General features: G+C 43.8%; 1 protein-coding gene across 2 annotated transcripts in view; it reads left to right on the forward strand.

The window, feature by feature from the left end:
• Nucleotides 1-281: 281 nt before the first annotated feature.
• ARL15 (ARF like GTPase 15) overlaps nt 282-13,885 on the forward strand; it is a 401,193-nt gene continuing 387,589 nt past the window's right edge. Inside the window, exon 1 of one of the 2 annotated variants that reach the window (XM_070587603.1) lies at nt 282-491. In XM_070587603.1, the coding sequence (XP_070443704.1) occupies nt 444-491 (48 nt within the window). In that variant the 5' untranslated portion in view covers nt 282-443. The remainder of the gene's footprint in view (nt 492-13,885) is intronic. The other variant, XM_008530975.2, reaches the window with a different exon arrangement.

The raw sequence follows: 13,885 nt of genomic DNA on the forward strand, positions 1-13,885 counted from the left end.
CTTACTGGGGGAGTGGGAGGGAACATTAAGGCTTTTTCTGCTCCGCTGTACCCAGCAAGGAGGCTACAGAAGCGGGCAGAACTGAGGCAGCGGCACCATCGGCCGATTTTTCCGCTCTTCCCGGCTCGTCCTTCCGCCTGCACCGCCCTCGCCCCCGCCCCTCCGCCCTCTTCACAGCAACCAGCGACCTGACTGCTCCCGCGCTTCTTTCCTGCCGCCCGCAGTGGCCTGCCTTTTATAGTCACAGCAGCCAATCAGCGCACTCCTTTCCTTCTGCCCGCCCGCCCGGCCAATGGCAGCGCCCCTTGTGTAATCGTCGGCTGCTCGGCTGCTCTCGGCTATTTTCGTTGTTGCTGGCTTTTTCAGGGGCTGCTCGCTCGCAGCCAGAGACGCTTGCTTTTTTTTCCGGGTTCGGAGCCGTTCCGGATGCTTTAGGCTGCCGGATGTCTGATCTCCGGATAACTGAGGCGTTTCTGTACATGGATTATCTGGTAGGTGCGGGGCAGGGGTGGCGTGTCGCCTCTTGGACCCCGAGTGCCCGATATCCCTGTGCCTGGAGGAACAGCCTTTTTGCTTTCTTTCTTTGGGATGGGATGCCTTTGGGGTTCTTTCTCCCGCAGCCGCCTCTAGAGCTGTGCAGGGACCTGGAGGGGCGGCCGCCAGGACGGCGGGGCCGCAGCGCCGAGGGGTGGTGGGGCTGACAGGTAAAGGTGCGGCCCGGGCCAGCCGCGCTGCGGGGCGAGCGGCGCGCTGGGGCTGCCCGAGAGATGGGGCCGCGGCCGCGGGGCGTCCCCTGCCCGCCGTCGGGTTCTTTGCTTCCCTCTGCAAAGGACTTTCCGCGGAAGCAGGAGTTTTCCGCTCTCCCTTCAGCAGAACTCCAGGTACTATTAAAGAGCCATAACCAGAATGGCTCACTAAGTGCCCGGCAGCCCCGGTCATTTGGTTGTTATTAGATCTCTAAAGCTTTGACCTCGATCGCGGACAGGGTTTAAAAGCACATTACCATAAAGTCGACGGGGCTAAACTACATCGCAGCCCGGCCAGAACTGGTCTGGGTAGGGGCAGGCATTGCCCCGCCGTTGCTGTCGTGGGTGCCTGCCGCCTTTACCCTGTGCACGGATTGGATCCCAGCTGTGCTTTTAGGCCGGGCTTGTGCTGAGAAGTTTAGGTGGGAAAAGTGTCAGCACCGTGCTGGGACGGAACACTATTTAAAAAATTGCCCTGTATGTGTGTTCTTGTGAAATTATGCAAGCACCTTGAATTGTTCCAGAAATTATGTTTCCCCAGAGCTGCCTGTTTGTGTTCCGGGGGATCCTCATTGACACTGGCTGTGTTCCATCCTATACAATTACCAGGTTTACCTTGTTAGCCGGAACCGCTATTGCAATGCAGAGTTGAAGTAGATGGTTAGAAACATTGACCCTCCTGTCATCTTGTCGGACACAGGCAGTCGGTTTTCCACTGCAGATTGGCCTGGCAGAGATTTCCCAGTGCCTTCTAGGAATTACACTTAAGGCTGTACTCAGAAAGACTGTAAATCAAGAAGTGCTGGAGAAGGACTGGTTTTATAATGTGTTACCATGTATTTGAGCTTATTTTACCTGAAGGAAATGTTTCCCCTAAAGCATGGTTGGTGATCTTGTGGGGAACGGTGGTGATCTGAGTTAACGCATGACCTTGTGAATGGAGCAGAGTCAAAATTACTGAGTTCAAATTCTGTTTTCTTGTTCATTTGTTGCTGTCAGTAACTGCCTCTATTTTTGTGATGACGGGAGGCTATCCACCCACAACTGGAGCCGGTTACCGGGATTATCTGATTATAAGCATTCTTTAAAACACAACTTGCCGTGTAGGTTGAGAGAGTTGCCAAATGTTTCTTAAAGATTGTTTTCTAAATTAAATAACTGATTAATATGTAGCCTGTCTTATAAAATACAGTACTATGGTTTTGTTTTGCAGTCTGCCCAGATTAAAGCCAAAGTTTGTTGAGAATAATTACCAAGTAGGAAAGGGTGATATTACCTATGCTACTGAGAGCTAATTTTGGATACTTAAGTGGGTAGTTTCTAAAAAGGAAGTCAGGTGATTCTGATCATTTTATTATTACTTTTATTTACTGGATGTTTTAAATTTACAAATTGCATCGCAAACCTGTCTTTGAGATGCCAAACCCACCAAAGCATTTAGTGAAAGAATTGAAAACCCCAGTTAATTACTCAAGTTAATTTCTAGATGGAGAGTCGGTTGGGAGCGGGAATGTCTGGGCTCTAGGTTCCCTTAAAAGCAGATTGATTTGTCAGTTTACTAACAGTTTTGTGGCAAAATCGATGGGCCTTGAATTTGATGTGGCCTTTTTGTTTTACCTGCCACGCCCCCACACACTCAACTTTTGCTTTCTTGTAAAAAAAAAAAAAATCATTGTTTTGTCACTTGTCTATGCTTTTTAAAAAATTCACAAGTGCAGTGAAACAGTCCTATGAAAATCACTGGCTAATCATTGGATCTGAGAAAAACATCTTAGAGGAAATAAGTCAGTTTTTATGACTGTGTCGAGTATCCCTCTGAAAGGATTTAAGAAAATCCGTAAACGTTAACTCCAGTTTTTACTGAAACTGGACTGAAAAAAAAAAAAAAACAACCCTCCTGAGGTGGTCTTTTGTGTTTACTTTTTGCTTATCAACTTTCAGAGAAAATGATGGGCCACACATCATTCCTTTCTTCTGGCCTTTCTGATGGACTGGATTGCTCATACATAATTTTCATCTGGTGTTTATTAAAAACTAATTTCTGAAAAATGAAAATCAATTCCGTTGACTGCATCTGGGATCTTATTTTTAAAATAGGTCAATTCCCAAGTTCTTTTACTTACCTTCCAGAAAAAGTGCCCCTTTCATTTCGAGTTTGACTCTCTAGGTTTTGCTGAGCTGGTGGACTAGAGTAAGCCTCTGGCCATGCACTTGACAGGAATAATGGTGTGTGCTATCTTTTCTTCTTTTTTCTTTTGAATCGGTGTTAGGCTTTCTTGTTGTTGCCTTTGGAAGCTGAAAGAGGGAGCTGTGTGTGTGTGTGTGTGTGTATGTATTGTCCATTGTTCTTTAGACTGGATGTTATCACTTAACCTTTTTCATTGGCAGGAGAGTGGAAAGGAAGAAAAATGAGAGACCCACAGAGGTGCTATTTTTAACAGCTTTTAATAGGATTGTGGATATTAAAAGAGATGATGAAGCTCTCTGATCTTAGAGGTTGCTGTTGATTTCTTATCTTGAAAGAAATGTTCTCAGTTAGAGGTGATAGATAAGGTGGGGGACAGGGATAGTACCTTAGTATTTAAGACAGGATTTTGTTGATTTCAGTTCAGGGAAATAGTGGTAATCTGTTAATCCTAAATAATTATATGTATTACCTGGTGCCTGACTTGGGTCCTGGCACGTAGTAGGGCCCGGTATACGTTAAAGTGCATGAATGTGAGACCGAAGGGACGATTCTGCTTTTCTCACCAGCTTCTACACGGAGACAAGATAAAATCTGTTTGGATTAGGTGTCTTGTTCTGGGGAATTCAGAATGTATCCTTCACTCTTAACTTTAAGATTATCAAGATGTCATTTGTTTAGCCTGGCTGGCAATTTAAATATAAAAATCTTAGTTTTCCTGTTGATAAGAGAGTCTGCCTAGGAGGCCACACACCTTTTCTCCATTTTTATGATGGGCTTTAAAGGCCATATTTACACCTGTCAGATCTATGGGTAAAGATTTTGCTGCTGTTTCAACAGGCAGGACGAGCAGCTTTCTCGCTGTCTTCTGACAGGTAGAACTAGTTAAGACAATGTGCAGAGCTTTTCGAGTAAGGTAAGAGAAAATAGTCAAGCTGGAATGAAAGAGAAAAACATGTCAACCAGGTTTTCCTGGGAGGTTAGACAAGATCAATTCCTAGATTCCTTTCAGTTAAATTTTTCTTTTGTCCTGATTAAATGTGTTGATTGGTCTGGATTTCACCTTTTGCCCCCCTTCTGCCATCAAAATGACAGCAATAAAACTTGTTATGCTTTGTGTAATGCCTATGATGATTAAATGAGATAATGGAGGGAAAGCAATTTATAAACAGCACATTGCTTTTCAGATGTGAAATGCTAATGTGTTATAATTACGATGCCGATATAATTCTTATACTTCCTGTGGAATGACTCTTCCTGCTCAGTGGTGAATATTGGCCTAGCTTTTAAACTAGTCTCAGTATTTGGAAAGATTTGGAGTGGTAATGAGCCTGCAGGAAGTCACAAGACTTTCTTGAGGATTGTTTAATACCTAGAAAAATAAAACCATATTCTAATATTTTTATTAATCCATTCAACAAATATTTATGAAGCCTCTGCCTTGTGCCTGGCCTTGAAAGTTGTGAGGGATGAGCACCCTACCAGGATCCCCTTGCCTGTAGGACCGGCAGGCTTGTGGCTCTGTGGCAGAACAGGTTGGATAAGGTACATAGGGGAGGAGGCAGCTTCTGACGTGCTCCTTAGCTTTCTGCTACTTTTCTTCTATTTTAAATGTGTTTCTTTGTTTTATTGTGAACTAAAATGCAAAGGTGAACTTGCAAATGTGGTAACTAAATATGCTTGATGAGTCTTGGATGCCGGTTGTCACTTAACCATCATTGCATTTATGTGTGGTGTTTGAGATTTAATAAAGCTGGGCTTCTAGATTTCTTCCTTGTATAGATTGGTGAACCTGGCCCAGTTTCTTGGTCACAGCTGTACCTGCCACTATAAAAATTCGTGTGTCAGTGGGGAACATCTGGTGAGAGAGGTAGATGGATCAGCACAAATCCATCACCATTTGCAGGGTAAAAACCAACTAACCAACCAACCAACCAAGAATGGAAGTTCATGATGTCCTACGAAGAACAGAGCTCATCGGTACCAGTAAGTCATAAATGAGCCTGTTCGAAAAGGCACATTTGTGATTTTTATCTGATGTTCAGTTATCTTAAAGTGCTTTTAACCCTGAATGCTGATGAACATAGGTAGTGTGTTGTGACTATGGTCAAACTGACTATAAAGTAATAATATAGGTCAAGCATTTTTTTAGTCTTAACTGCAGTTGGATTAGGCAGAATCACATAAATAGTCTTTTACTAATCATAAGATAAAAATGTGAACACAATAAACACATCTACCATCTTGGAGTTCTTACAGCAAAAAAGTTTTAAGAGGGGCTGGCCCAGTGGCACAGTGGTTAAGTTCGCATGTTCCGCTTCGGCAGCTGGGGGTTCACCGGTTCAGATCCTGGGTGCACACCTACACACCACTTGTTGGGCCATGCTGTGGCAGGCATCCCACATATAAAGTAAGGAAGATGGGCATGATGTTAGCTCAGGGCCAGTCTTCCTCAGCCAAAAAAAAAAAAAAAAAAGATTGGCAGCAGATGTTAGCTCAGGGCTAATCTTCCTCAAAAAAAAAAAAAAGGTTTTAAGAGCATCCATATCCTTAGGCAGGAACTTTGCTGTAAAGGCATTAGCTCTGGTCCTCGAGCTCCTGTGGCTCTAGTCTGGTAGTGTGAGTCCTAGGAGAGGACACACAGGGCACGTGAGTCATGCCCTCTGGGAGCTTGCATTCTAAAGGATGCCAAAACCATGTGCTTGTTGGCATGCTGGGGGTGGGGAGAGTTAAGCATATGAGTTATGAAGGTGAAAACAGCTAACATGTATTGAGCACTTACTGTGTGCCAAAGTTGTAAGTACTTTCCACGTGTAATGGCATTAAACCGAGACCCAGAGAAGTGTAATTTCCCCAAGTTCATGCAGCTGACAAGCAGTAGAGCTGGGATTGTGGCCCTGGAGCCCTCCCTCTCACTGCCTTCTTCCCAGCTTGGTGTTAAAGCTGTTGGAATGCAGTTGAAATTTTTACCGTGTATTTCACGTAAATGCTATGCTGCTGCTTAAGGAAAGCGGTCCATAAAAGTGGTCCTTGACCAAGTAAAAGAAACCAGGGGCCGGGAGCAGGCTGACTGATGTTCCTGCCTCCTCAAGGACTTCGCTCTGCTAAATGACCGTTAAGGAGGAGGCTGGATAGAAAGATAGATAGAAAGCTGTGTTGTGTCCTGAGCTTTCTGCCACAGTGTCCTGACTCTGGTCACTGAGCTGACCTTCAGCATCTAATGCTTCTTCAAATGACCACAAATGAGTTTCCAGGCAACCGTGTTACTCAGACCCCCAGTGTCGCTTCAGGGCTAACTTCATGTCTGCCAGAAGCCCCAGTTTTCTTTTGAAGAGGTCACTGAGACTCAGGATCTGTTTGTCAGTTTATGTGAAGTCTGCTATGCTCCTTTATCAAGTGCCTTCTGGGGAGTGGGGCTGTCGCAGCAGACATGAGGCCCCAGGTGGTCTATTCCTTATGGATTTCATTTGGGCAAAGTCCCCTGATGACATTAACTATAAAGGGTTTCTTTCTGAGGTAGATTGGTAGATTTAGAGAAGGAAAGATTTTTTTGTTAAGGTCTGGTGACTGCATTGTCAATAAGAAGGAAGCAGGAATTTCCCTTGATACTTCTTACAGATTGAATTAATTATGAGTTTTATTTTGGAGCCTGCAGCCCCCTTTAGTTGCGCACTGGCTTTCCCCCGGCATCTCCCCAAATGCTTCAGGTGTTTGGATGAGTCTGTGAAGCCCAGTGCTGGTTGACCCTCATTTTTGAGTGTCTGTAAAGTGTTTGGACACATTGATGTCTAGCAGGCCCAGCTTCATGGGTATGCGGCCACGGGGGCCGGTGTTTAGAAGGGCCCCACGCTTGGTTTGATGCTCTGTGGTCACCATCTTGAAATTCTTAATTTTTGGTGCTTTGCGTTTTCATCTTGCACCCAAATTTGTGTAGCCGGTCCTGACTTCTAGTGCTAAAGTAAAGCCATGGGGATATCCCTTGAATGACCCCAGGGCAGTGGCCATCATCTGAGTACGTAACTTGCATCAGTGCTGGGTCCTTGACCATCTTGATCACCAATTTATCACCAGAATCCAGTCTGGTACCTGGTAAATAGGGGACTACGTACCAAGCACGGTGCAGTGTTTTACTTGTACCACCTAATTTAATTGTCCCAACAATCCTGTTAACCAGATACTACTGACTTACAGAAGGCTTACTGACTTAGGAAACAGGGAGGTTGAGGCTCTTCGAGGTGGAGTATTGGTCAGGATCGTGTAACCAGTGGAGTGTCCGGACTAGGGTGTGAGCCAACTTGGCATTTCTAAGCCCATGCTTGTGAGCATTATTCAGTGCTGCCAACCTAATAGTAATAGTTGTTGAGAGGATGAGTGAGAGGTGCTGCCTGAATCATAGACGCCATGCTGGAAGTTCAGGGGTCCTATCAGTGCTGCTGTCACATGGTTCCTTGAGGAAAGCCCTCCGGCTTGGGAAACGGTGGGTTAGGACCTTAAGGTGAGAGAGTTTACTCACTGATTTACTTTCCTTTGTTGACCTGCTGTCTCCTTCACTCTTTTGCATAAACGTTGGCGTTCTGCTCTTTGGTTCACAGCCAAACACACCTACTTGATTTCGATAGCAACTAACCATTTGAAAAGTTAGATTTGCAGGACCATCTCATTTATCAGGTTCCTTTCTACCTAGATTTGCTGGGAACTGCTCTGACCTCTAGACTGCTTCTCTCAGGCTTGAGGACTTGTCTCCTGGTAATCATGTCCATGTCTCCCTAGGGGAATTCCCATGGGTTCTTTTTCAACTGGATCGCCACTTCTCTGGCCTCTCACTCTTGGGGGAGGCAGATGTGAGTCTGGCGCCCTCCCAGGACCGTTGATTGAGATGCAGAAGGGCTGCATCTGTTCCTAATCAATCTGTGCATGGACTCAGGAGCTAAGATGAAATACAGTTCCTTCAAAGTTTTGTTTTCAGTAAATACAAGTATTCAGAAAAGTACAGAAAATAATTAAATGCGTTTCTGTGTACCTGCCTCCCTGATTGAACAGTTGTTAACATTTTGCCATTTTAACTTCAAAACTCTGGTGCTCTCTTACAACAAGAAAAACAACTTTAAGGCTACAGCTCAAGCCTGCTGCTCCCCCGTGCTGTCTTCCTCCTCCTTTCTCAGTGGTGGCGCTGTCCCAAAGTTGGTGGGTGGTGTTCTCATGTATGTTTTTGCATTTTTATTACGTTTGCATGTATGCATAAATAATAATTAGTATTGTTTTGCGTGTGTTAACAATTTTACAAAAATTGTAACATACCACCCTTAGCTTTTTGGAACTTGTTTTACTTCTCTCATGTTTTTGAGATTAATAAATATTGCTGTATGTGTCAGTAGACGCGTGTTTTATATTTCAGGTTTGAATTTTACCATGTCTGGTTTTATATGTAGAGATCTTATTTGGATTTTGTGAGAAGCTCACAGAAGAGAGTAGGTGTTGGTTTTGAGGCATAGTTGTGTGTGTGTGTTTACTTGTTTTTAGTACTACATGATAAATCACAAATTATTTAATAAAATTTTATGGGCATTTCAGTCTTTATTATCATTCATCAGTTTGTTTTACAGCTTACAACAATCGTTTTGTGATCATATTAACACATATACAGGTAAACATATATATATATATATATTTATATTCTTGCCTGTGCAAGGACTGAAATTATTTTGGTAACATGTTTATTATTAAAGTGAAAGCTTAGTAAAGGAAATTTGGAAAGCACAGCAAAGTACATTGGGGGAAAACATGTCTGTTATCTAGCAACCCATAGAGAAACAGCTGACGTTTTTTAATCCTGCATCATAATGAAGATATAGTTTTATAACCTTTTTATACTTATGAATGTTTAAATTTTAACAATTTCTCTTCTGCAATGTTAATTTTCTATATTATACTGGTAAGCCATAATTTTCGTAACTAATCACCTTTTCATTGAATATTTAATGTTTGTTCCAGTTTGGTCTGTTATATAAATAATGCTGCAATGGACATTTCATATAAACTCTTCTGATATTTTACTACAGTGTGTTGTAAGGAGCAGTAGTTCTCTAGTACTTTAATGAGTCTTACTACAAAAAGGGGTTCCAGTGCCAAGTAAGTTTGGAAACTGGGTCAAACAAGTTTCTTTATTGTACAGCCTTTAATATGCAAACGTACATGGTGACTCTCTAAAGGGAGATTATTACACGCATAGTTTCTAATCCTTTGGAGTACTGTTGCTTTATGATCAAGTTCTAGAAGTAGATTTGTAGGGTCAAAAGATAACCAGCATTTATTGCTCTTGATATTGATTAAATAAGTTAGTATTTGCAAGGTACTTACAACAGTGCCTGGATATAATCAGCTACTGTTTGTCAAGTCAAAGTTATTTAATAGCAAAGTTGGTGATAATGACGATAGTTAATATTTACTGAGAATTTACTCTGTCCTAGATTCTGCAGGCAGTGCTTAATATGCACTCATCAGTCATTTAGTCCTTTCAACAACTCTCTGAGAGGTGGAAGAACCATTATTATTCCTATTTTATGGATGAGGAAACTGGCGGGCAGGAGGAATTGAGTAATCATAGCCTCAGTTGTTATGAGGGCTGGTAGCGCGTCTGTAATCTTAATCTGTACATATTTTTATAATTGCAATAGAGAAGAAAACTTGGTTTGAAGTCCTGTATTTGATTTCCTCCTGGAATAGCTAGCTTTCTTTCCATTGTTTCTTTCTAATTCTATGATTTAAGTGAACATAAAGTTGTCTTAATTTATCATTCATTCACTTAAACAACTCTAACATGTTATAGGCCTTTTATGTTCTGGCACTGTCCTGGGCTCTAGGAATCTATGAGTGAATAGGACGTTGGCCTGCTCTCAAGGAACTTACAACTCTTGTAGAGATGAAAAGTGAGCAATTACATTTGGGAGTAGCATATTCTATTTAGAAGGAAATAAAGGGTACTAAGGGAGTATATAAAGGGGAAACTTAACTGAGACTTGAGGGCCAAGGACAGCTTCCCAGAGGAGTCATTTCTTCTCTGCAACATTGAAGTTGAGTAGAGTTGGCCCAGTGACAGGCAGGGCCAGGGCCAGGCAGAGGAACAGCTGGTGCAGAGACTTAGGGGTGAGTAACCCGTCACTTCAAGGAACTCCAAGGACTGGGTGTGGCTGGAGCAGTCAGGAGCAGTGGCTACGCGTGAAGCTGCAGAGCCCCGCTGGGATCATACAGGAGCCTTCAGAGTTTGCCTGCACTGACGCGGTCAGATCTGGCTGCCGTGGGAAGAAGGATTGGAAAGGAGCCCCAACGGGAGCAGGAAGACCAGTTAGGAAGATGCTGATTCAGGAATGAAATGATGGTATTCACAACCAGGTAAGGGCAGAAGGGATGCAGAAAAGTACGTGGATTTAAGCAACATTTAAGAATTGCGAGAATTTTGTAATTAGATGTAGAAAATGAGAACAAAGGAAATTTTAGGGATAATTCTCAGGTATTTGGTTTGAGCATCGTTTTGCTTATCTATTATTGAGTAACAAACTACCTTAAAAGAGTGGTTTAACATAAAAACATCTTATTTTACTCATGAATCTGGAGGTAAATCGTGTTCAGCTATGCTGTTCTTGCTTAGGATCCCTATGAAGTTACAATCAGGGTGGCTGGGGTCATCAGCGCCTGGTCATACACTTGTCTGGCATCTGGGCTGGGAACACACAGATAGCTTGGTACTGGAAAAACTTGAACTCCTGGGGCATCTTTCTTCATGTGGCCTTTCTACATGATGCCTCAAGGTAGCTGCATTTCTCACATCCAGGCTAAAGGCTTGCAGAGTGAATGTACCAAGAGGAACTGGCAGGAGCTGCTGGTCTTTCCTACCCTAGCCTCAGCAGTCGTGCAGCATCATTTGTACTGCATTCTCTTCATCAAGACAGTTACAAACGCATGCTCAGGATCAAGGGCAGGAGACGGACACCACCTCTTGGTGGGAGGAAATTGAAGCATTTATGGGCATGTTTTAGAACCATCACAGGCATTGGGCTGGCTAATCTAGTCATGTACTGTGGTGGGTAGCACTTGAAGGAATAGCACGATGGGAAGAAAACAAGGAGTTTGATTTTGGTGTTACCAGGTTTGTGCTGCTTGTGCAAAATCCAACTTGAGGTTTCATGTAGGTAGATGGGAGCTCAGAGAGGTCTCTTGGAGATGGAGTTAAAAATAATAGGTAACAGTTATTGTTACTTACCATATACTGTTACTATATTATTACTGTCATCATGTGGGAGGCACAGTGCTAAGTGTTTCTCATGCATTATTCTTTTACTATTATCATTTTAGAGGTGAGAAAACTGAGGCTTAGAGAAATTGAGTGTCGTGGCCATGATGTGATGGAACCACAACTTGAACTCAGGTCTGGCGAATGTCTGACCTCACATTCTTAACCACTTAGTTGTAGCCTTAGATTCAATTATCATCTGAAGCCATGGCTACAAATGAGCTCGCCCAGGGGGAGTTGTGCAGAATGGGAAGAGAGGAACCCTAAGGAAGCCCAGTGCCTTGGTCAATGCTGGCACATAGTAGGCACACAGCTTTTGTGGGATCAGCACAAGAAAAGGAACCTAAAAAGGAGCCTGAGAGAAAGAGAACCAAAAGGTTGGAAGAAAACCTGGAGAGTGTCCTTCAAGTAGGCTGAGAAGAGGTACTTTCCAGAAGGAGGAAGTAGCCAATTGTGTTAAACGTTGTCCAGAGATCATGGAAGATAATGGCTGAAAAGTGACTCTCATTCACGTCAGTGGTGACCTTGGCCAGTGCGCTGTCACAGGCCAGGTGGAAGGTGAGGAAATGACGCTGCTGCAGTTAAGTCTATCAAGAAATTTCACCATGAAAGAAGAAAGATAGCACTGACTAGAGGGGTGTGCAGATTGAGGCATTGTTTTCCTTTTTTAATTTTTTTGGTGAGGAAGATTGGCCCTGCACTAACATCTGTTGCCAATCTTCCTCTTTTTGCTTAAGGAAGACTGTTTCTGGGCTAACGTCCATGCCAGTCTTCCTCTATTTTGTATATGGGTTGCCGCCACAGCATGGCTTGATGAGTGGTGTTTAGATCCGTGCCTTGGATCTGAACCCTAGAACCCAGTACCACTGAAGTGTGTGTGAACTTAAGCACTAAGCCACCAGGCCAGCCCCATAGTTTTCCTTTTCAAATGGAACTGAACTTGAGATGGTTAAATGCTGATGAAGTAGAATTTGAGGTCATTTTGCTGAGTATGACTGAAATATCGTGGGGTAGGGGTTTGAGTGCATGGGTCTGAGGAACCTATAGTGAAGAATGAAGGCAAGAGATGACCAGGGACCCAGAAGCATTGATTGCTGTGTGCTGAAGTCGGAGACCATGACTGAATGATGCTCCAAGTCTAGTGGCTGTGTGCCTTTATTTTTTTCCTTCTAGACTTTGTAGCTGTTTGGGTGTAGGTTTCAAGAAGGTGGGCAATGAGCTTGATAAGGGTTAGGATTTTTCCAAAGTGAGTCATTGGGTGCATAACGGGGTAGAGGAATTCAGGACACTGGCAAGAAAATGGTTGAAGTGATAGACTGTGAGCTCTGAGTTAATGGAGAGGAAAGAAGGCATATAGAAAGAGGATGCAAGGGACTAGTGGTCTTGATGAGGCTGAACAATAGGTGGTGTTTGGAGTAACTGTTCAGAAGACTGCAGGGAGAGGAAGTCCAACGTGGGCAGACAGTAGGGTGTATGAATTTAAGATTGCGGAGGTAGAGCAGTTCGAGGGGAGGCTCCAATGTGTGGCTGTGGTCAGCAGCTGAAGAGATGGGGAGGTTAGAAGGCGGAAGAGGAAATACAGCTAAGGTGTGGGATGGAGCATCTTCGTGGGTGGTGAAATAACCGGGACCAGGGCAGGATTTAGATTGGAGCGACAGGCTGAGCCAGATTCAAAAATCCTCAGTGAATGAGGGGAAGGTGGACCAGTGCCTTTGACAAGGAGAGGGAGACAGTGCTAGGTACCAGAGCTCGTTGTCCTGAGTCTTGAAAGGAGCAAGGGAGAAGGAGTGGTCTGGACATCCTCGAGGGTGATCTTGAGGGATTGGCTTAGCTCACAAGGTAGAGGGGACATTTAACAAAGCTGTGGTGGGTGTAGAGGATTCGTGTCAGGGTTGAGCACTGCAGGCTTGGAATTGAAGTGCCTGACTCCACCACTCTGACTATAGCTTGGCAAGTTGTTTAACTTCTCAGGGCCTCACTTTCCTCCTCTGCAAAGCAGGGATAGTAAGCGTAACTACCTTGGGTTTGTTGTGCGGATTAACTGAAATAGTGTGTGTACTCTAGAACGGTGCCTGATGCCACCTTTTCTACCACCTCCTCTTGCTCATCACCGTAGCAAAAAAACCTCACAAAAGTTTCACAGCGCTTATATTGGCAGCCTCTTTCTAAGAGCCTTATGAGGTAGGTACTAGCATCATCTCCATTTTTCAGATGGTAAACTGAGATGCAGAAAGCTTAATCAACTTGTTTAAAGAAATACAGCTAGTAAGAGGCAGAAATGGGATTTTATCCCAGGAAATCTGGCTCCAAAGCCCTCCCTCTTAACCAGTACTGCATAATTAATGCGTATTAACTGCACCACCATCCCCACCTGCGCCGCCATTGTCACCATCACTGTGGCAAAGCGTTCTATGGAAAGGTTAGGGAGGGAGGGGCCTAGTGTGAGGCTGGCTTGTTGCAGACCGAGGCACAGAGCAGTGCGGGGTGAGGTAACTGTAATATGAAAGATGGTAGAATCAAGTTAGACCGTCTCTCAAAATAATTTGATTTAGCAGTTGCCTGGTTAGTAAGTTGGGAAAAGCTTAGGCCCAAGTTAGTTGTGTTATGGAGGGAATCCTAGTTCAGTTAAGTAAACCCACAGCACAATTACCTGATTCTTAAGACCCT

This window comes from Equus przewalskii, chromosome 20 (assembly GCF_037783145.1).
Source record: "Equus przewalskii isolate Varuska chromosome 20, EquPr2, whole genome shotgun sequence".
In the NCBI taxonomy this organism is placed as follows: Eukaryota; Metazoa; Chordata; class Mammalia; order Perissodactyla; family Equidae; genus Equus; species Equus przewalskii.